Below are 20,877 nucleotides of genomic sequence, written 5' to 3'. Positions count from 1 at the left end.
AAAAGTCAAACCAGCCGAATTGGGACGGAGGGAGGGTGTAACATATGCATTTTCGAATCCAATCTACAGGGTCAGGAGGGGCCGGGACTACAAGTTATATTCTGTGCAATAAGTGGACATGAGGATGGGGAACTCAATATTATACTGGTTTAAATTATAGGATTCAACAATAACATAATAATTTAAAATTAACTCTACCTCAATTTCATAACAGTGAGGAACATTGAATAAGTAAATTAGATTTTAAGAAAAAAACCCTGTTTGGTCGAGGTTATGACCTAACGGATTTAATACGATGAATTGGAATTTAAAATATATATATTCACTTTTTAATTAGATAATTTCACTCATAATGATGATTCCTGCAAACTATCTGTTAATCAATTTTTTTATCAACTATTAGCCAAAAATTCCAAAGAACTTGTCATTTTTTTGTCTAAAACTTTTTAAACTTTTATTTTCACTAACAAACCAATTAAATTTTATTAAATCTTAAAAAAAATATAATCATAGTTACTAGCCGGTGACATAGACTAACGATGATTAACATATATCTTATGTGACAATATGACTAAGATTAATCAAAAATTAGTAAAAACAATTTAAAAAAATATTTTTGTAAAATTTAACTGCAAGATATAAAATAAGTACAACTTATAATTTTGATACAAACTTTCGTATCCGTGAGTTTTAATAAATAATCATGATGATTAAGTAACTTACTTGGTTTTAGTCAAAAAAAAGTAACTTACTTGACAGATCATAACAATTCAAATTAATATAATAATAAAAACAAGGAAAAAAATTAAGACGACAAATAAACAAATCTTCGCTTATTTTCATGTTATTTTTTAAATTAAAATTAACAAATATCATACTATAAAATCACAATCCACCAATTATTCTTAATTAGAATATATATATATACATATGAATGGTAGAAGTTAGAGACTTAAGTAGAATAACCAATATAAATTAAATTTAAATGAATTATTAAAATGATCAAAACAATTTATTCTTTGGTACACATGATGAAAATCCTTGGATCTTCTCTGTAGCGTGGATTTATGAAATTAAAATATTATAAATTATTAAAGAAAAAATTATATTTATTAATGAATAGGCAATATGTGACACATATGTGTATAAAAAATGCATATAAAGCAATATGTGGTAAATTTAACCATGATTTATTTATATTTTTTAATATAATTTTAATAAAATTTATTGGGTTGTTAGTGAAAAAAAAAAGTTTAAAGGTTTTTTGGTTAAAAAATGACAAATTGACCGGATTTCTTGGTTAATAACTCTTTTTCATCTAAGCAAATATAATAATGGGGAACATTAACTCCAAAAGAACCTACAAATTAGTTGATATATATTTTCGTTGGTTTCAAATCTATCCATACTATACCATAATAAGCCAACATGGGTATAATTTATAATCCAAGATTTTAGTTATATTTTATTGGTTTGGTACTCTCCTTTTGGTACTACAAGTCTACAAATGTGGAGTCTATTAGTATTATACTATTAAACAGTTTCAAATACTAAAAACACTCGTAACAATCCATTATCATATAATATTTCATTAAAAAAATTAAAATGATGATATAAATAAGATTATAAATATACAATTTTGAATATCTTGTTTTAACAAGAACCTTCATATAACTTTTTTTTTAACTTTAACGTGTTCTATTTCAATATAAACAAGAACCATTACATAACTTTTTTTAACTCTAATCTTAAAAATTATTGTTGTCAAAAAAATCAAGATTACAAATTACGTTGAAATTCGATTGATTAGATTACTGAATCTTTCAAAAGTATTACACGATTGGCTATGTTTGGAAAAGATTTGAATTTCCTGATTATTTTTTTTTAAATCTATGTGTACTAAATTCGGATTAAATGTACTAAAATCTTGACGGTTTGTCCATTTTTAAGTAATCGGGAGAAAATATAGTCAGTTGAATAATATAATTTAGTTAAAATCCAATCCGTTAATACTAAAATACTAATAAAATGATATTAAAACTTAAATTATAAATAATAAATTACGAACTATATACACGGGTTAAAGGCTAGTATTATAAATTAGGCATGATAGTATACTGTATATATGAATTGGTTGGTGCAAGCATTGGAAACTCATTACACGTTTTAGTAGCGGAACAAGTAGAGCAGCTTGTTGGGGAAAATAGAAAGAATTGATTCTCATGTCACAAAGTTATTGGTGGTTTGAACTTTGAAGTTTGGACACAGCAAGAAAGAGAGAAGGTGGTAGAATACAGAACAGTTAATCGACAAGAATGAGATGCATCACATTTTTCCTCAATAGCTTCTTACTTCATTATTGCTTCTCAAGTGAATAACTTGGATTCTCCTCCCTCTGTCCCGATCAATTTTTTACGACTTCTTTTTTGGTCCTTTGTCCCGATATTTTTTTACGACTTCTTTTTTGGACTGTCCATTCGGGTTTTTCACATGGGGTAATTAGTGTGACTACTCGATACTAGAAGACCTTGCCATGACAACTGAATAACAAGAAATTTTCTGCAATTCAGCTCCCTGTTGCGGTTCTAACAGAATGTAATTGTGATTATTTTGTTAAAAAATGATAGGCGCCCCCAAATTCGCCTTAAAATATTTTTACCTCCAGCTTGCAGAAGCGAAAACCTGACCATTACTGTCGCGTGGCTTCAGCTTCATTGCCCAGTTGGACATGGATCAAGTGTAATCCCAATGCGCAATTAATAACAAGTGGCTTCAGTTTCAATCTGATCTCATAAGTTGTATTGTATTTAAATAATTTCATATAGTTGCTGTTTTTGTACTAAAGAAGCAGAAGTAACCCTGGCAGGCTAATTAGTTTAATCTTAGTGTAGTGTAGACTCAAAGGTGCGTGCCGACTGATCTCTTTTACTTGAAAATCTCAATGTAGTTAATAATTTCACAATTCAGAGACTGCAAAGTCGTCGTGATTTAAGTTATGATCCTTAAGAAATAATTAAAGAACTCAGATCCATGATCTCGTAGATTCTGACATGAAAAAACAAGTTAGAACTGATTTCTAACTCCAGGTTTCTGCAACCACAATTAAGATTCATACTTGTTAGATAATAGACACTATGACTAAACCATTGTTCCCTCAAGTACAAGCAAGAAAGCCCCAGAGGCCTCCTTCTCTCAACTCTTCTAAACTCTCAATCTACCTTCTACTCACATTTGTCTGCTGTTTCGTTCTTTTCCACTCCCTTCGGACCCCATTGTTTAGTCCTGCCTCAGCCCCGTCTTTCTCTTCATGGACTATATTGCAAGACTGGCAGAGTCTAATCATCAACACAACCCTCATCTTGAAGAACTACACCAACCAGCTAGATTCCTTAGCTTTCAAGCTCCAGGAAAGTGTAACATTTCTCCCCCTGAAGGACCTTCGTTATGCCAACACACCCCAAGACGATCACACCTGGTTCATGAGCTCCTTAAATGACACAATTGAGAAAGGTGAAGTCCAGCACCAACAATTTCCTTCCAATTCCTCAAAAGGCAGACTACTATGCATAAAAGGTCACGATGATCACGATGGTGCAAGGAACTCATACGCGCTTGCATGGCCAGAGGCATTGCCAAGAAATGCTACTCTCATGAAAGGTCTTAGTTATGTATTAAATAATCACTATGATTATGATAATTTATGGCATGGGCTGTCAGCTATGGCATCATTTGTTGCGTGGCATATTAAGAATGAGTGTTCTACACCGCCATCAAGGTGGATTTTGTACCACTGGGGGGAACTTAGATATAATGTGGGGAGTTGGTTGAAGAACTTAATGGAAGCCACGTATTCTGGAACCCTAAATATTCAAACATTTGAAAGTTTTAGTGATGATGAACCAATTTGTTTCGAAAAGGCTGTGGTCATGAGGCACAATGTGGGGGGAATGTCTACAGAAAATTTGTTAAAAGTTTTTGATCTTATTAGGTGCAGAGCAAGAATTTATTGTAATGTGAGTTTGGAAGGCAATTTTGAAGGTAGAATTGGAATGACAATATTAATGAGAACAGGGACAAGATCGTTTAGGAACGAATCAGTGGTGGTTCGGATTTTTGGAGGGGAGTGTCGGAAGGTAAAGGGATGCCGGTTAGTGGTGGCTCAATCAAGTAATCTCACCTTCTGTGAACAGGTCAGTGTATATGCTAAACTCTAACATACTTAAAGGATACAGAGAGGGAAAATTCATTTTACTGTCTTAAATGAATGCTTAGAATTTTAGAGGATTAAATATATGATACTATAGAGTATAGTCTAGTTATCAATTTTTGCTTATTATTTTTGTACCATGAATTGGGAAGTACATGTGTGGATTTGCTGTCCTTGTGATGATTGGATGTTTAAGCAAATAGAAACACTGATGAAATCTAACTCCGCAGGTTCAGCTAATGAGTTCAACGGATATTTTGATATCACCACATGGAGCTCAATTAGCTAATTTGTTCCTGATGGATAGAAACAGCAGTGTCATGGAATTCTTCCCCAAGGGCTGGTTGAAACTAGCAGGGGTAGGTCAATTTGTCTTCCAGTGGATGGCTAGCTGGTGCGGGATGAAGCATCAGGGCACCTGGCATGATCCTGATGGTGCATATTGTCAGTATACTGAGGATGATCGCCGTTGCATGACTCTTTACAAGAAGGGAACAATTGGTTACAATGAGACTCATTTTTCCAGATGGGGGGCAAATGTTCTGAATGAAGTGAAGAGGTTAAAATTAGAGGGAGTATCACAAGGGAGGTTTACAAGTAGTCATGGATGTATTTGTGCTTGAATTTTTCGTCTTAAAATTTAGCAGAGGATTAAAGCATGCAATGTTTATTTTGTTTTACATTACCTGCAGACTCAGTTTTAAAGTATTTTAAATTTTCTTGGAATTGATAGTGAGCTGCGAGCATCTCCAAGAGACTCTTAAATGAGCTCTTAAATTGAAATTTGAGGAGAGAGAGAGAAATTTTTGCTCCAGGAGACTCTTAGTAGCTCTTCATATCACTAAGAGCCTAGGAGACTGTTGGAGATGCTCAGTTTCAGAAAAGAGAATGGACGATTATTGTCCACAAAGCAACAATTTTGAATTTTAAGAAACAAGCAATTCATAAGACTTTTCATGATAGTATTAAGCAACTAGTTTCTTTTATCTTAGAAGATGAATCAAGTAATCAACAGGGTTCGCCACAAGGTGCCGAAATGTTTCCATGAGTTTGATGGAGTCTATTTTTCTGATTTATCGAACAACGTGTTGAACGTTTAGGCGCATGTCAGACCATGAAGACAGTGATTACAGATGTCAGATTTTAAGAGTTCATTATGTGACTAAAGTGATCAAATTGGCTCTTTTTAGAATACAGTAAGGACTAAAATGATGAAATTGGCCAATTTAGAAAATATGGCCAGCAATTGACAAGACATGAGGAAAAAGAATTCATACATGTGTTTTGACTGATAGGCATGTATAGTATGTAGTCCACACTATATCACTTTTATTCTTCTTTGTTTTTTAATCTTGTGTCACAACTCACTCCACCACTTACTCAGACAAGCATGTATAAAATGTTTTCAAGATCACTTTCAACATTCTATCGTGTTAATTAACCGACTCACCTAAAATCTAAGGCGCTAGAGAAAGGCCCCAACAGGATCTTATACTCTTCAGGATACTGATCTAATCCCTTCTCTGTTTTTCTTTCATGACAACTTACATATAACCACAGGTTAGTGAAAACAAAAGATAGGAGTAATAAGGTTTATCATTCTGCGAAACTAATCAGATTTATCATTCTGGCCCATTTTGATTTTCGGACTATACATAATACATGTAGTATTCTTGATCATTTCAAACAGATGTAAACAAACCAAACTCACAACCTTGGGTCCCAACCATCAAATCTGTTGCGAAAATTCTAAACATGGCATCTAGATGGCTGATCATAGCTAATATGTGACCTTGACGCATGAACTAATAAGTAAAAAAAAGTTAAAAATGATTTATCTAATAATATAAATTCTAAGATGTTTAGGTCTTTGGAGAATCAATTACACACAGCTTAAGAAGCTTGATCATATTTTATCCAGGCGGCACCTCGCAGTGCCTCAACCACTACCCTAAAACTCAATACAACTGTAAGATGGAGGGCTCCAATACATACCCCAAAACCAGGAGTTTAGTTAGTGCATGGGAAATTGGCAGAGACATCAATACTTGGTCGATTCAATACTAATGTCATCCACAGCGGTATGAGGACAATGAGATTGATTCACGAATTACAATGGCCTTGGCCTCTGCAGATTCTGTACTTGCAACAAATTAGCTGCATTGTTTTGACTGACAATTGTAAAGAGAAGTGGAGCCTGAATACGTTAACAGGGAAAACGATGGCTCGACTATTAGCAGGAGTCAGAAAGTATCCACTTCATTTTGCACCTGTGCAAAAAATTTCAAACTTAGTAATCCCTTGGCTTGGGCCAGGAGCTAATCCTGCACAGATTTTTGTGGCTCCTCTATGAAGACATCATACTAATGAACTTAAATCGATTTTTGACTTTCAAGATTATAATTTTTCATCTGCTCGTTGTGGGATTTGGTTTGACACTCTCTAGAGGCCAAGTGTGGAAGTTTGAGTCTATGATATTATTCCAAAAAAAAAAAAACAAATAATGAATTCAGACTGAGTAGTTTAGTCCATCTGCATGCGCTTGTTATTTCCTGTATGTGTATAACTGTATATTGATGATTAGATGGTATCTATAGTGGTGTATTCAAATGAATCGTATCAGTAAACTAAACTGGATGTTCTTTATTCAGTACTTGCTACTTCTTAATAGTTAAAAGGGGAATGAAACTCCCTGCCTAATGTAAACTGGCCGGAGACTACATATTTGTAAACTGGAAGAAATGAAAAACTTGAATCAGGCTAGCTACCAAGTGTTCCTATTGACTTTCAGAAATTGAAACAGCCACATATTTGCATCAAAAATCCATGTTATCTGGGTCATAAAAGTTAGTAGTGATTGTTATATGTCGGACGAAAGTAATATTTTTGGCAACATTAGTTGAAACTCAAACTATCCAAAAAACAACAATTAATGGATAAATCTTGAAATCTGCAGCCCTGGGGGGGATACTTCTCCCCAAATTGGCTAACATGGGTTGAGCTTGGTCGAGCTAAAATTGCGGTCCTTGTTTTGCAGAAGAATTTGAGGCGCTTGAACTTAGATTGGTTGCATTTGACAGTGGATCAAACTAATCACAAAGGGTGCCATTGTGTAAGTTTCTTTTGCTGTGATTGTTTAGGGCTTCACTAGCCTGCCTCTATGTTCAATTGTACAAGAGGTCCATGGTACATAGTAGACATTCCAATTTTCTCACTTAGCTGGTTTGCCTTTCAAATGAGCTCCATGCCTCAGAAAGAATATGAAGACATGGGCGCGTAGATCACTATTAATACCAGGCTATGACCAACTTTGTGTGTAACAAAATACTTATCTAAAGAGGAAACAAATTTGTCAGAAACATATATTTTCTAATTTGTGATGAGTTTTGTGCAAAATTTGTCCAAAATTCGCAGGGAAAACTTATTGGCATCCTGAAATCAGGAAATCAGAATAATCAGGTATATGGATCAAGCAATTGATATGATCTTTCTGTGTCATAAAAATAGATTTAACATTACATAATAAAAGAATTAGAAGAACATCAAACACTTGAAATTATGGACATACTCACACTACATGTCTTTCCAGTTTATAATCATACATTAATTTGATCAACAGTACCATGACAAAAACAAAGAACAAGGAGCCAATGACACAGACATTAATCGCAAGGACTGGTGAGCGGGATAGCACAACGTATGTTCCCGTGATGAAAGTCAACATCATTGCTATAACAGAAACAATGCTGAGCCCAGTTGATGCAGCATTAATGTTTGCAACTTTTTGGGGATCTTCATACATTGATTCAATAAAGTATAGAAACAAAGAAGATGTTGATAGTAGGAGAGCTATTGCATCTGCTACCATAAATATTTTAAAAGCTGTCTTTCGGGAAAGAAGAGCCAACCCTTCATCAGATTCTCCACTCTGATGGTATCCTCCAGGCAACGTAAATCCAACAGTAAAAGTTACTGTAGTAATGAGCGCAGTAACAATTATCTGGGTGTTGGTTCTTTTTTTATATCGTTCAAGCTCTTCTTTCATCCATTTGCGCTTTTCATTTCTCAACAAATTCTTAGCTTTCTCAAATGCTGCATCTTTTTTTGACCGTTTACTTGGGGGCACTAAACTTTCCTGCAGATTGGATTTCCCCTTGATGCTTCTACGCCAAAACCCCCAAGGCTCATTATTTTGAGTGTCTATTGCTTCTTTAATACGTACCTACAAGTGATAGACCATAAGAAAGTAGAAATTTATTTATCATCTGAAGCTGGATGTATCTTATATATGAATTAGATGAAACCATATTCAAAATTTCATAACAATAATCTAGAGTGTTTATTGCTACATATGTTTGTTAAATTGTAACTTTTCTAAATTTTGGCAACATACATAAAGAAAATCAGCTTCTATACATACCTGGTCGGCTATGATTTCATCACTGAAATATAACATGTCTAATGGAGTCCAATTTTTGTAGTTTTCTGCTGTTGTATCAACTCCTTTATGCTTTATGAGTTGAGGAACGAAGCAGCCCTCACGTATAAGCAGATGCAGAGGTGTATTACCATTGACATCCTTGTTATTCAAAATTTTGTTTGTATACTCTTCTGGACAATATTTTAGTATACTTTGTATCATATCTATATTGCTTTGAATGGCTGCAAGATGAAGTATGTTTCGACCCTCGTTGTTAACATCTACACATGAAGAAGCTGGCAATAATTTCAGAAGTTGTATTACGGTAGATGTATATCCTTTCTTGGCTGCAAGAGTAAGTGGCATTGGTACTATCTCTCCAGAAACAGATTGGTACCCAGGATGCACGTGTGATTCTACTATGGCATTAAGTATTGAATCAAATTCACAATCTGCAGCATAGTGAAGTGCTGTCCAGCCTTTATCGTCAGCATAGGTTACAAGACGTCTGTCCTCTCCCAAAAGACGTAGTGCAGATTCTGAGGAAAGATATTATAAGAAGTCATGTATTACAAACTTATAATTTTAGACCACATACCAAAAAATCATTTGTTTTAAGGAATCATTTTAAGGAAAAATTATTTCCCTGGGCCCTGAAGATGCATCATGACCATGCACTGTCAACCCCCCCCCCCCCCCCCCCCCCCCCCCCCCCCCCCCCCCGGCTATAACTCACACTGCTATCTCCTCAAGCTGAAGAAGTTTTGCTGAAGTAGTTCCTATTTCCAGATTCTAATAACAAGTTTCGATACATGTTAAGTAAGCAACTCTCCTAAAACTTTAAGTATGAGATGAAGGCCTTAATTAGATCATATACTATATTTAACAAGTAAATTCTTCTTATGTCTTCTCTTCATGACTGCAGAATGGCGACTTCTGCAGTATATGGCTAAATGATTTTGTAAAATGTCACTTGAAGGGAACAAATCTTGTACTCAGACTAAAATCTAAGTTATAAGAGAATACAAGTAAAATTCACACCAGTTCATTACAATTCATTGATTCAACACATGTACAAATTACACTTAAGATCATTATCATTAGACTATCCAACACATGTATTAGAACCGTTTCTATATGAGTTGTAATTTAAGTGTCCGAATGCCACTACACTTAATCAAAGTTTTCATCCGTAAAATTATTTTAGAACCATCTCAAAAACTTTACGAAAGTGACTTTTGTGTATAGATATGCATAATTTAATTGTTTGTATTCATATATCATGTAAGAGATCATTCTAGCTCCATATGTCAATAACCAAATGTACATACCTTTATCGCGCCCCCTAATAGCAGCAAGGAAAGCAATATGACCTTTATGACAAAGGCTATTTCGACTTTCATAAGTTTGACAGAGTAATTTGACCATATCCTTGTACCTCTGTTCGGCAGCTATGTAGATTAGACTTAGGAGCTCATCATTTTTATCTACATTGTCACGTTTATATGCTGGATCTTCTGCTAATATCAGCTCAACCACCTCTAAGTGATTTACCCGCACTGCAAGCTCTAATGCAGTCTCACCCTTCCGATTTGGAAGAAACAAAGATTCATAACTGATGAAGCGTTTGGCTGCATTAATATATACCTTTATCACATCTCTATCTTCTCTCTTTGCTGCAAGTGAAAAGAAAATGTTAGTATTACATCTATTAATTATCTAATTGATATTGTTTATGTTGAAGCGTGAGGCCTTGCTCCAACACTTTAAGGTTTTAGATGAGTGGATAGTTAACATTTGTTTAATTTAAATATTTATTGGTATTGGTAGTAATAGTATTGATAGTTGTTCGTAAGGGGAGTTCGTGAGCTAACTGCATAGGCTTAGTCCAAATTATTAGACAATAGACTAAATATGAGTGAGTCCAAATTTGTTAGGATGAAGATCGTAGAGAAACATGATGAAGTGGAATGAGCATTTCTTCCAAAACATGAGGGTTATATATCAAGTTTAAATAGTTGGAATGGGATGATTGAAGGAATGAAATTTTATACATTAATTTCTCTGATCACCTCAATCAGAGTACAAGTTTCATTCCATTCTCCCTCCATTCCATTCTATTCAAGTGAACGCAGTCTAAATATATTGAAATCGGGACACATAATCATAAGTTGTACCTTGATGGAGCTTCTCAACAGCGGCATGGAAAGCAGTGGTCCCATCAGGGCCGTCCAAAGCCGGAGCTGAGCAAGCTGTACAAATCATCTTGACTATATCAAAATGCCCCAAATTAGCAGCAATGTAGATTGGAGTTTCACCGACACTATTTTGAACATGTCTATCACTCGGATCCGCCTCTACTAACATCTTCACAATAGCCGCGTGACCTCTGCGCGCTGCTATGTGCAAGGCAGTGCTCTGACTATAATTAGTTTGCCGAAGAAAAGCTTGAAAACAAGTAACACAATCATCACGGTATTTAGCTGAAGAACAAGGCAAGTGTCGGGCTGCATCAATGAGGAGCTCGGCCACTTGAGCGTGTCCATGCTCTGCTGCAAGGTGAAGTGCAGTGTTACTCCCCCGTGACTCCAGCTTGATCAACAGGTTTTTGTTGGCAAATTCTGTCACTGTGTTTCCGTACCTGGTTTCGTTGTGAAGGATGGTTCTGTTATGTGTGCTCAGTTTCTCAGCTTCAGTCTGTAGTTTAAGTATGGCATCAGAGTCCCCAGCAATGGCAGCGGCGTACAAAGTATCTATATCCATGATTTTACCCACAGTCGAGTGTTGAATTTGATCAACTAAAAATGAAAGAGATCGGAATTTGTTCGTTGTGGGAATGCAAAGTGAATGAATGAGAATAGTCAAGCATTGTAACGTGTTCAAAGTCGTTGGTATATCCGGCGGAAGTAACCGGGCAAGTTTGTGTTTTACATTCTAGGAGTATGAGGTCCACTACTCCTCTCAGGGCCCTCACAGTAATAATTTGCAACCATTCCTAATTGGGGAGGATTTTAAAGCCAGGGTATGAAGGAATTAATTATCTGCAGGCTATGAAACTCAGACATGGCTCATACCCTGTCCATAAAATTCTCTAATTATAATGTTTTGAGATTCAAAAGAAAAAAGGTGGATATCAGATGGGGTTTTATATCAAACTGACCATCCCGTTTGACCCACTCCGCTCATCACAGAATAGCCCCTATAAACCAAATATATATCATTTTACCCACATCACTATTCATACTTCTTTACTTAATTATTTATCAAAAATTAACCATTTAACATTTTATTACAAAATTACTTCGAATACTTTCATAATTTTCTTTAGTATTTATCAAAATAATTTGAGAATTTATAAAGCAACATAACTAAGGTGATATCACACACACACATATATATATATATAATTATATATTTTTGTAAATACATAGTTATGTTGATTTAGAAATTTCCAAATTATTCTCATAAATACTAGAGACAATTATGAAAGTACTCGAAGTGGTTTTGCAGTAAAAAGTTAAACAATTAATTTTTGATAAATGATTAAGTAAAGAAGTATGAATAGTGATGTGGGTAAAATGATATATATATAGTGGCTTAAATAAGTCCCCGTGAGATTGGTAGGTCAAGTGATATATTTTGACGTAACTGGTAGCCAGTTTGATATAAAACCCATATAAGATATTTTATGAGCATCATTTTAATGATGTCTTTTTAGTTTTCAAAATAATAATGATAATAATAATAAATATTTATATATATAGATAAATGTTAATAACAATAATAATATTTTATAATCTTTTATAATATTAAATAATTTTATTTATTCAATAATATAATAATATTCAAGATTTTCATAGATTCATTATAACACTCAATCAAATACATGACACCCGTTTTACGAACCAATGGACCCCTTAAAACGTACTAGCTCTGTGAGATATAACGAACCTTTTTAGTTTTTCATATTTAATATGCTTTAAAAATCTATTTGAAAATAATAGACTAAAAATTTCACAAAAAAAAAAAAAAAAATTCACAAAATCTAATAAAATATGAAAATATTTTTTGTTTGTAAGTTAGAGTTATTAGAAAAAATATTTAATTTTAATTTTAAAAACATTAACTTTTCTTGATTAATGTTACTATATTTTTCACGTATTTCTCTGTATTCTGTTACATTCATTTGCAGATATATATTTGTATATAGTAAGACTTCTACATATACGTGTTATTAACTTCTATTAAAATATATTTATGAATGTATTTTGTCATGTTTTTTTTTCTAACATCTGTTTTTCTTAACTCGTTCGTGTAAATAAGTAGAAACATTGTTAAAAGGCCGAGAAATACTAGCAGTTTCGGCTTATTTTCCAAACATTTTATTAACTTATTTATATTTTCACTTTTAATTCACTTATTTACTTTAAATAAGGAATAATTTTTTTTAATCTTGCCTAAACGGCCCCTTCATATTAGAAATTAACTTAAATTCAGAAGAAGTTAATAATGTATACTTTTTATCAATTTATTTCATTTTTATGATATTTATAATAAATAATATTTCAACTAAAATAAATAATCTACAAAACTTAATTTTTTACTACTATTAATTTAATAACTCATAATTCATCCCTTAATTTTATGCCAAAGCCCAACCCCAAAGGTCATTATTTTACGTTAAGCTGTTTCGGAACATCCTGCGTCACTGCTTATGCGATGGCCGATGTGTATAAACTGTATATAAAGTATCAATAATCCAAAAAAAAAAAATAATAATTTGATTAACAGGTGCTGCTGCTGCTATCTTGGCAAACTGGTTACCTCTCGTGTCATAATAACCTAAACACTCTTCACTAACTAATCACACACATATACACACAACTGCTCTTATATAAAATCAATCTCAGAAGAAGCAAAGATCGGATCTTTTGGGGTTTTCTTCTTTAAGAATGGCTGTCCGCCGACTTCTCACCGAGGTCAATTCACTGTTCTCTTTTTTCAATTGGGTTTTTTTTGTTATGATTCTGACAGGACTATATGATTTTGTTTTGAAACTATTTATTGTTTGAATTTTCCAATTGGGGTTTTTAGGGTTATGAATTAGATAATTTTTTGGGGTTTTTCTACATTTCTTTGATCTGTGTGTATGGTTGAATTTGTTTCTTGAGGGTGGTCTGTGGAGCTCAAAGTTATGTAAAGATCACATGTTTTAAGTTTTCTTGGTATGTTACATCTTTTTCGATGTTAGGGTGGTTTCTTTTGGTATGTTTTAATCTCTTTGATGTTAATTTTTACGAAAGTTAGCATTTGTATTATCTTTTTTAGCTTCTGCCGTTATGAAACAGTGTTTAAAATTTATTCCAGTGCACTGTCCGCTGATAATTCATATTCATGGAAAGCATGGGCGAGATTATTCCACTAAACCCCCTATTCTTTGAAATACTTTTGGAGGATTTTAAGCTCTATTTGCTTTAGATGAAGTTGAAAACTTTTGCAACTAATTTTGTCGAAATATTCGGTGAAGTTAGGGTCTTTGAAATTTTTTTAAATGATTTTTAACGTGAAACAGCAAATATACATCGTAAGGCTGCCAGGAAAAATCAAGGTGCTGGTACATTTCTTGGGATAATTGGATTCCATGGATAGAGCAATGCCATTAATAAATCTTTTCTGGCTGGTTTTAAACCATCTATCATGTTCTTATTGTGAAATGTGTTTGCATCTTATTATATATAAATAATTAAAATGCAGCATGGTTATGCAACCACTTATGTTCATTTCAGTGGTCTTTTGAAGAATATTTCTTTCTTTTGTCTGATAGTTATACAGTTCCTCTATACGATGCCTTCTTAAGTTGCTATCTTTTATATTTTAAAACAGTTTGCAAAGAAGCAGCAAGAGATCAAGCACTTAAGCAAGCTGTCTTCTAGGTCTTATCTCACTTCACAGACATTTCAAGGTGGCAGAGGTATTACATTTTTTTAATTATGACAAGTTTTTGTTTTCCTCAGCAATTACTCCTTCGTCTTCTCTTGTTCCCCAACTTTGTTTCAAAAGGTTAATGTAAATATATGGACCACCTTGTTGACTAATCTTTTAATTCGTTACATCTTAAAAATGTTCTTTACCGATTAAAATAATTATATGACAAGTATAATTTTTTTAATCTGAAAATATTGCCGATTGATTGATTCATATTTCCATTATTTCTTCGACTTGCCAGACTTGAACCTTTACAAGTTTATTTGCTCAAATATATGCTCTGTTCTGCATAATGATGATGATAATCTCATTGTTACTCAATAATTATGATAGCTTTAGCCTTTAGGAATTTTCTTCATGAAAAGACTGGTTGAGAGGTTCATTTTGTGTTTTACTATATCTTTAGGGGTAAGGCTTCCAGTTACATATTCCTAACATACTATAATCTTCGATAAACAATTTCACATGTTACTGACGTGTCTTTACTTGGTGCTTATGTCCAAGTTGCAACCTTAATTTACTTTCTCACGACACAAGAAAGACACATTTTATCCTCAGTTTATAGAAGCTTAATATGTAGCATTTCTTCTGTACCTAATAACCAGATTACTGTGAAGAAAATTATTTTATGTCAGTAATAATTTAATTTATATTAGTTGGCTGAATTTGAAACCAGGTGCTTATAGTTCAATGCCTGCAAGTGAAAATATGAGTAGCTTTATGCTTTTGAAATTATGTGAAATTGCCCCTCTAGTTGGTTAAACCTATATCTAAAAAGTAAAAAAGAAAAGATGTTTATCTACTTGTGCAATTACAGTTACTATTAGCAGAGGGACTTGAATACAGAACGCAAAGGACTATAAAGCCACCGACTACTATAAAGGCAAGAGGTTATTAAGAAATATTATGACTGACTTAATTGAATATGTTAGGCAGTGGTACAGATTGATGCAAGGGAGCGTTTAGAGAAGGCTAAAAATAGACAAAGAAGAGATAGGGTAGATGGTTTAAAGATTTAGGAAGTGGGAAATAGGCCAAAAGTTAGATGGCATCAACTCAATATTTGATAATTCATAATACCATAAAAAAATTTAAAATGAAGCACAAAACCATGTTTAAAGTACGTTTATCTTTTCTTTACCAATCTCGATCCCTCAAAGATTTCCAACTCAAAGCAAACGCCTAGTCCTCTAATATATTGTATCTTCTTAATTAGAATCTTAATTCATATAATTATCGTTAGAGATATGAATAAAATTATGTTAATAAATGTATGTTTTAACGGAAAACCTCTCCCAAAACCTACCTTAAGGAAATAGAAGGCATAATATCTGTAAGTTGCTTACGTTTTAACATAGAAATTTTTGATTATATTTACCTTCAGATTCACATCTCTTTGGTTGATTCATGGAGCATATTTACTTTTTTTCTTTTCAAGGAACTTATTGAGTGATATCCTAGTTCCTAAAACTGTCTGATTAAGCATTGAGTAAACATGTCACTTCATGTTCTTCAGTGCAGCATAAGGATATATTGACTCTATTTCTCATTCTTTTGCAGTGAGTAGCCTGCCTGGTGGTCCTCGTCGCTTTCAATCAAGTTATATTGGACGGTTAGCTCGGAGAGTACGTGATACAGATGGATCAGGTGATGCATCCTATCTTAGGGAACTTTCTCGACGAAATGATCCGGAGGGGGTGATAAGATTGTTTGAAAGTCAACCCTCATTGCATAATAACCAATCAGCACTTGCCGAATATGTCAAGGCGTTAGTTAAAGTTGATAGGCTGGATGAGAGTGAGTTGATGAAGATGTTACAAAGAGGTGAGCTTTTTATTTGAATTACTTTTATGTTCCAACTTTCTCATTAGATTGTTTACTTAGTTGCATAGCCAGTTTGACTGGGTGGATAAACAATGTTGTGCAAGGAAATTACTTATGTAGACTCCATTGTCAGTCCACTGTTACTTTAACGTATATAGTAGTCCCCACTTCAATAATTTTATAGCTAGGTCTGAAACCATGTTTATGATACATATGTCAAGTCGATCAGTAGGCAGAAGTAGAAAAAGTAATTTGCAACCTTTACCGCGAAAGATGCTCTTTTGGCTTCAAAGTTGCAGTTACCAATAAAGAAGAAAAGCTATGTTCTGCTTGTCTTTTATTACGACAGATATTATCCTAAGCCTTTGTTCTTGTGTGTGGGTGGGAGGAGGGAGAGCTGATCAATTTGTTTGGTTACTATTACTATCTGCAATCAGCAATTAATGCAGACAACATATAACATATACTCTGTTTTTCAATATATGGCCCTTTTGACTTTTCACAAATATTTTAAAGTGGTTTGACCATACAGTAGAAATTATCATTTATAAATAATTACCCCCCCCCCCCCCCCCCTACAAACCATTTCTTTTTAGGGATCTCCTTTCCAATTCTTTACAGTTTACACAAAACTTACCAAAAATAGTAAAATTTTATGATGTAAAAATCAACTACATCCACTACTTTCCTCCACTATACTCATTTCATTGTCATACATTATATATCAATCGGTCCCACCACTTTACCCACTTCTCTTTCTTTTTGCCACTACTTTATACATTTTTCATAATCTCCATGCCCAATCCATTTGTAAATAAATGGGAGGGACGGAGGGAGTATTTTTTGCGAAATAAAATTTTGATCGAATATTTCTACTCGGGAAAAAAAATATTAATTTAACTATGCAGGCAAAGCATCGAAAAGTGTGTGCCAAAAGTCAAAGTTTCATATAATAAAAAACAGAGGGAGTATGTATCTGTAAATGTAATAAATAATATGAACTGCAATGACCTAATATCCTCGGATGACGCAGCAAATAAATTGCGGTCTTTCATTGTATTGTCATGTCAACTATTATGCTAACCGACAATTCCACACTATTATTGTATACAGGAACTTCGGGTTCTGGTACAGTGGGGGAAGAAAGTATTGGCGGCCTTGCAGCTTTTGGAAATGCTGGAAAAATAACAAAAGACGGTGTTCTAGGAACACCCTCTGCTCCAATACATATGGTGGCTAATGAGGGGGGCAGCTTTAAACAACAGTTGTGGCGTACTGTGCGAACACTAGGATTGGCCTTTCTCTTGATTTCAGGTGTCGGGGCACTAATTGAGGATAGAGGAATTACTAAAGGTGCTACTTACACTTAATCTATTAGCACCTAATTATTATTTTCCAAATATATTTTCAATTATTTTAGCATCCCGCCTTTTTGTTATTTTCAACGCCACAGGGCTGGGTCTCCATGAAGAGGTGCAACCTAGCATGGATTCTAAGACAAAATTCGATGATGTAAAGGGTGTTGATGAAGCAAAAGCTGAGCTAGAAGAGATCGTTCACTATCTTCGAGACCCTAAGGTATGTAAACATCTTTATATTATTTAAAAAAATAAACTTAACTCTTTGTACCGCTTCCGTTTATTTTAGTTGTAGTGCTTTGAGCTGTCACCTGGAGTGTAAGTGGTATGTATTCCATCCCTGCATTATCAACTAACTTAGCTTCTTGTTTTTATAGAGGTTTACTCGTCTTGGTGGGAAGCTACCCAAAGGAGTTTTGCTCGTTGGTCCTCCTGGCACTGGCAAAACTATGTTGGCAAGGGCAATAGCAGGAGAAGCTGGGGTGCCTTTTTTCTCATGTAGTGGCAGTGAGTTTGAAGAGATGTTTGTTGGTGTTGGAGCCCGACGAGTGAGAGATCTATTTTCAGCTGCAAAGAAGCGGTCCCCATGCATTATTTTCATTGACGAGATAGATGCCATAGGAGGTAGCCGCAACCCAAAAGACCAGCAATACATGAAGATGACATTGAACCAATTGCTTGTTGAACTGGATGGTTTCAAACAAAATGAAGGGGTTATAGTAATTGCTGCCACTAACTTCCCTGAATCTTTAGACAAGGCACTGGTAAGACCTGGACGATTTGATCGTCACATTGTTGTTCCTAATCCAGATGTTGAAGGCCGCAGGCAAATCATGGAATCTCATATGACGAAGGTAAAATTTCTGTAGGAGTTGGAATTCATCTGGTATTTGGTTAATGCAAGTGTCCAGTCCCTAAATCTAACTCAGTCATTGATAAACCATATATGAGATTATCATTTTTGCCCCAACTTACTATGATGTACTGTATTAATCTAGGACAGTACAAGAAAAATTTAATTGAGACTTCATCTACACATTGGATTCCCAAAAATACGCCAAATAGATATGGAAACTTTAGTTCTTAATTCACAATATTCAACTATAAAATTAAATCAGTGAATATTTGAGTGTTAAAAATATTCAATTTAATAGATATTGAATAATTAACTGTTTAGAACTAATGTTATGACTTAAAATTAGGAGGTGAGTCTTTTTAGACATCTTCTAATTACAAGCCATTAGTCCATTATTGTATATAAGTAAGGAAATGAAATAATAACTTTCCGGAACTTAAATTGTTTGCAGAAGTTCTTAATAAATACCTTGATTTCAGAGTGTCACAAAAGGGCATTCTTTAGCTTTAGTGACATGCGAGCAGGGCATTTTACGAGAGTGTGATTTTCCAAATGTGGTTGCTAGTTTGCCATATCCGACTTTTTGTTGCTATATTATGAATTTCACCTACAAGTTGGTTGTTATGGTGGTTTTAATTTGCAAGTTGAATCTGTTACCATTTATATAGTAGTATCGTTGTATCTGGGCTAAGGAAGCTCTTGAATATACAATTACAACTAAAAAGCTAAAAGACTTTTAAGTACATGTAATTTTGACCATTATATAATCAAACATCATGTGACAGGTTTTGAAGGGAGATGATGTTGATCTGATGATAATTGCCAGAGGTACTCCTGGATTTTCTGGTGCAGATCTGGCAAATTTGGTCAATGTTGCAGCTCTGAAGGCTGCCATGGATGGTTCCAAAGCAGTGTCCATGGCTGATCTAGAATATGCCAAGGACAAGATCTTGATGGGCAGTGAGCGCAAGTCAGCTGTTATATCAGATGAATCAAGAAAGCTGACAGCTTTTCATGAGGGTGGCCACGCGTTGGTTGCGATCTATACTGATGGGGCTCTTCCAGTACACAAGGCAACTATAGTTCCACGAGGTACATCACTTGGTATGGTTTCTCAATTACCAGATAAGGATGAAACTAGTATGTCCCGTAAGCAGATGCTTGCCCGTCTTAATGTTTGCATGGGCGGGCGAGTTGCTGAAGAGCTCATATTTGGTGAAAATGAGGTCACATCAGGTGCTTCTTCTGACCTTAAACAAGCAACCAACCTTGCTAGAGCCATGGTTACAAAGTTTGGAATGAGCAAACAAGTAGGGGTGGTTACTCACAATTATGATGACAATGGAAAAAGCATGAGCACTGAGACTAGACTCCTCATTGAGGAAGAAGTCAGAGAACTATTGGAGACTGCATATAATAATGCAAAAACCATTCTCACAACTCACGAGAAGGAGCTCCATGCACTTGCTAATGCCTTACTAGAGCGCGAGACGCTTAGTGGAAATCAGATCAAGGCCCTGCTTGCGCAGTTAAATTCTGACCAGCAACAGCAACAGAAGATAGTTGCACCTCAGAACAATTCAAAGTCCACATCAATTCCCCCATCTGGGCCCTCTGCTGCAGATTCTGCAGCCGCCGCAGCTTCCGCAGCAGCTTCAGCGGCTGCTGCAGCCGCCACTGCTGCAGCCAATGCAGCCAAGGGAAAAGGAGTTGCTCCTGCTTAGATTAAGATGAATCGCTTCTGTGCATATTTTTTTTCCAACAGCTAATTTGTTTTTCCAAGGAGATACTGTAGTTAAATGTGTGGCGCCACTCAGGTCCTAGTCGTGTACAATGTGAACTTGGAGGTCGACACAAGCTGTAGAAGAGTTGAAGCAAAGATATTCAGCATGTTGTCGTAAGGTAGAATTATGTATTCAGTGGATAGCATTATTGTTATCATTGTCCTGATTTTAATAATCCATATCGCTAACAATAATAATGTTTGCCGTAGTTTTCAAGTTTTACAATCTTTTTTTGATAGCTTTATGTTCCAAGTTTTTGAGAATCAGGGATTGTAAGCAATGATTTAGATAAGGTCGGATGATTTCCTCATTTACAATTAAAATGTTGTGCACAGATTTTCTGTAGGATCCCTCACTATAACTAGATAACCTGATATCCTTTATCGGTTCATTTTAGAAGTGTAGGTTCGTTCACAGATAAGCTGATGAGACTTGTTAAAGGT

At 34.6% G+C, this 20,877-nt stretch overlaps 3 protein-coding genes across 3 annotated transcripts; 2 read left to right on the top strand and 1 right to left on the bottom strand.

Moving 5' to 3' along the window:
* Positions 1-2,908: 2,908 nt before the first annotated feature.
* On the top strand, positions 2,909-4,933 carry LOC108196945 (uncharacterized). Its single transcript, XM_017364450.2, has 2 exons — positions 2,909-4,190; positions 4,438-4,933. The coding sequence occupies exons 1-2, from the start codon at positions 3,135-3,137 to the stop codon at positions 4,828-4,830; spliced, it is 1,449 nt and encodes a 482-aa protein (XP_017219939.1). The 5' UTR covers positions 2,909-3,134; the 3' UTR covers positions 4,831-4,933.
* A 2,761-nt stretch (positions 4,934-7,694) lies between these two features.
* Positions 7,695-11,560, bottom strand: LOC108213720 (ankyrin repeat-containing protein At5g02620-like). The gene is made up of 4 exons (XM_017385515.2): positions 10,805-11,560; positions 9,959-10,303; positions 8,628-9,166; positions 7,695-8,429 (listed from the first exon to the last, which is right to left on the bottom strand). Exons 1-4 carry the CDS (start codon positions 11,388-11,390, stop codon positions 7,776-7,778), a joined length of 2,124 nt encoding a protein of 707 aa, XP_017241004.1. The 5' UTR covers positions 11,391-11,560; the 3' UTR covers positions 7,695-7,775.
* Positions 11,561-13,368: 1,808 nt separating this feature from the next.
* Positions 13,369-20,672, top strand: LOC108204187 (ATP-dependent zinc metalloprotease FTSH 4, mitochondrial). Its single transcript, XM_017373508.2, has 7 exons — positions 13,369-13,606; positions 14,511-14,598; positions 16,173-16,436; positions 17,550-17,789; positions 17,890-18,014; positions 18,172-18,648; positions 19,436-20,672. The coding sequence occupies exons 1-7, from the start codon at positions 13,580-13,582 to the stop codon at positions 20,372-20,374; spliced, it is 2,160 nt and encodes a 719-aa protein (XP_017228997.1). The 5' UTR covers positions 13,369-13,579; the 3' UTR covers positions 20,375-20,672.
* Positions 20,673-20,877: the final 205 nt, after the last annotated feature.

The sequence above is a fragment of the Daucus carota genome, chromosome 1 (genome assembly GCF_001625215.2).
Source record: "Daucus carota subsp. sativus chromosome 1, DH1 v3.0, whole genome shotgun sequence".
NCBI classification, from domain to species: domain Eukaryota; kingdom Viridiplantae; phylum Streptophyta; class Magnoliopsida; order Apiales; family Apiaceae; genus Daucus; species Daucus carota.
Note: the sequence above shows the minus strand (reverse complement) of the source record. Positions and strands in the feature narration are given on the sequence as shown.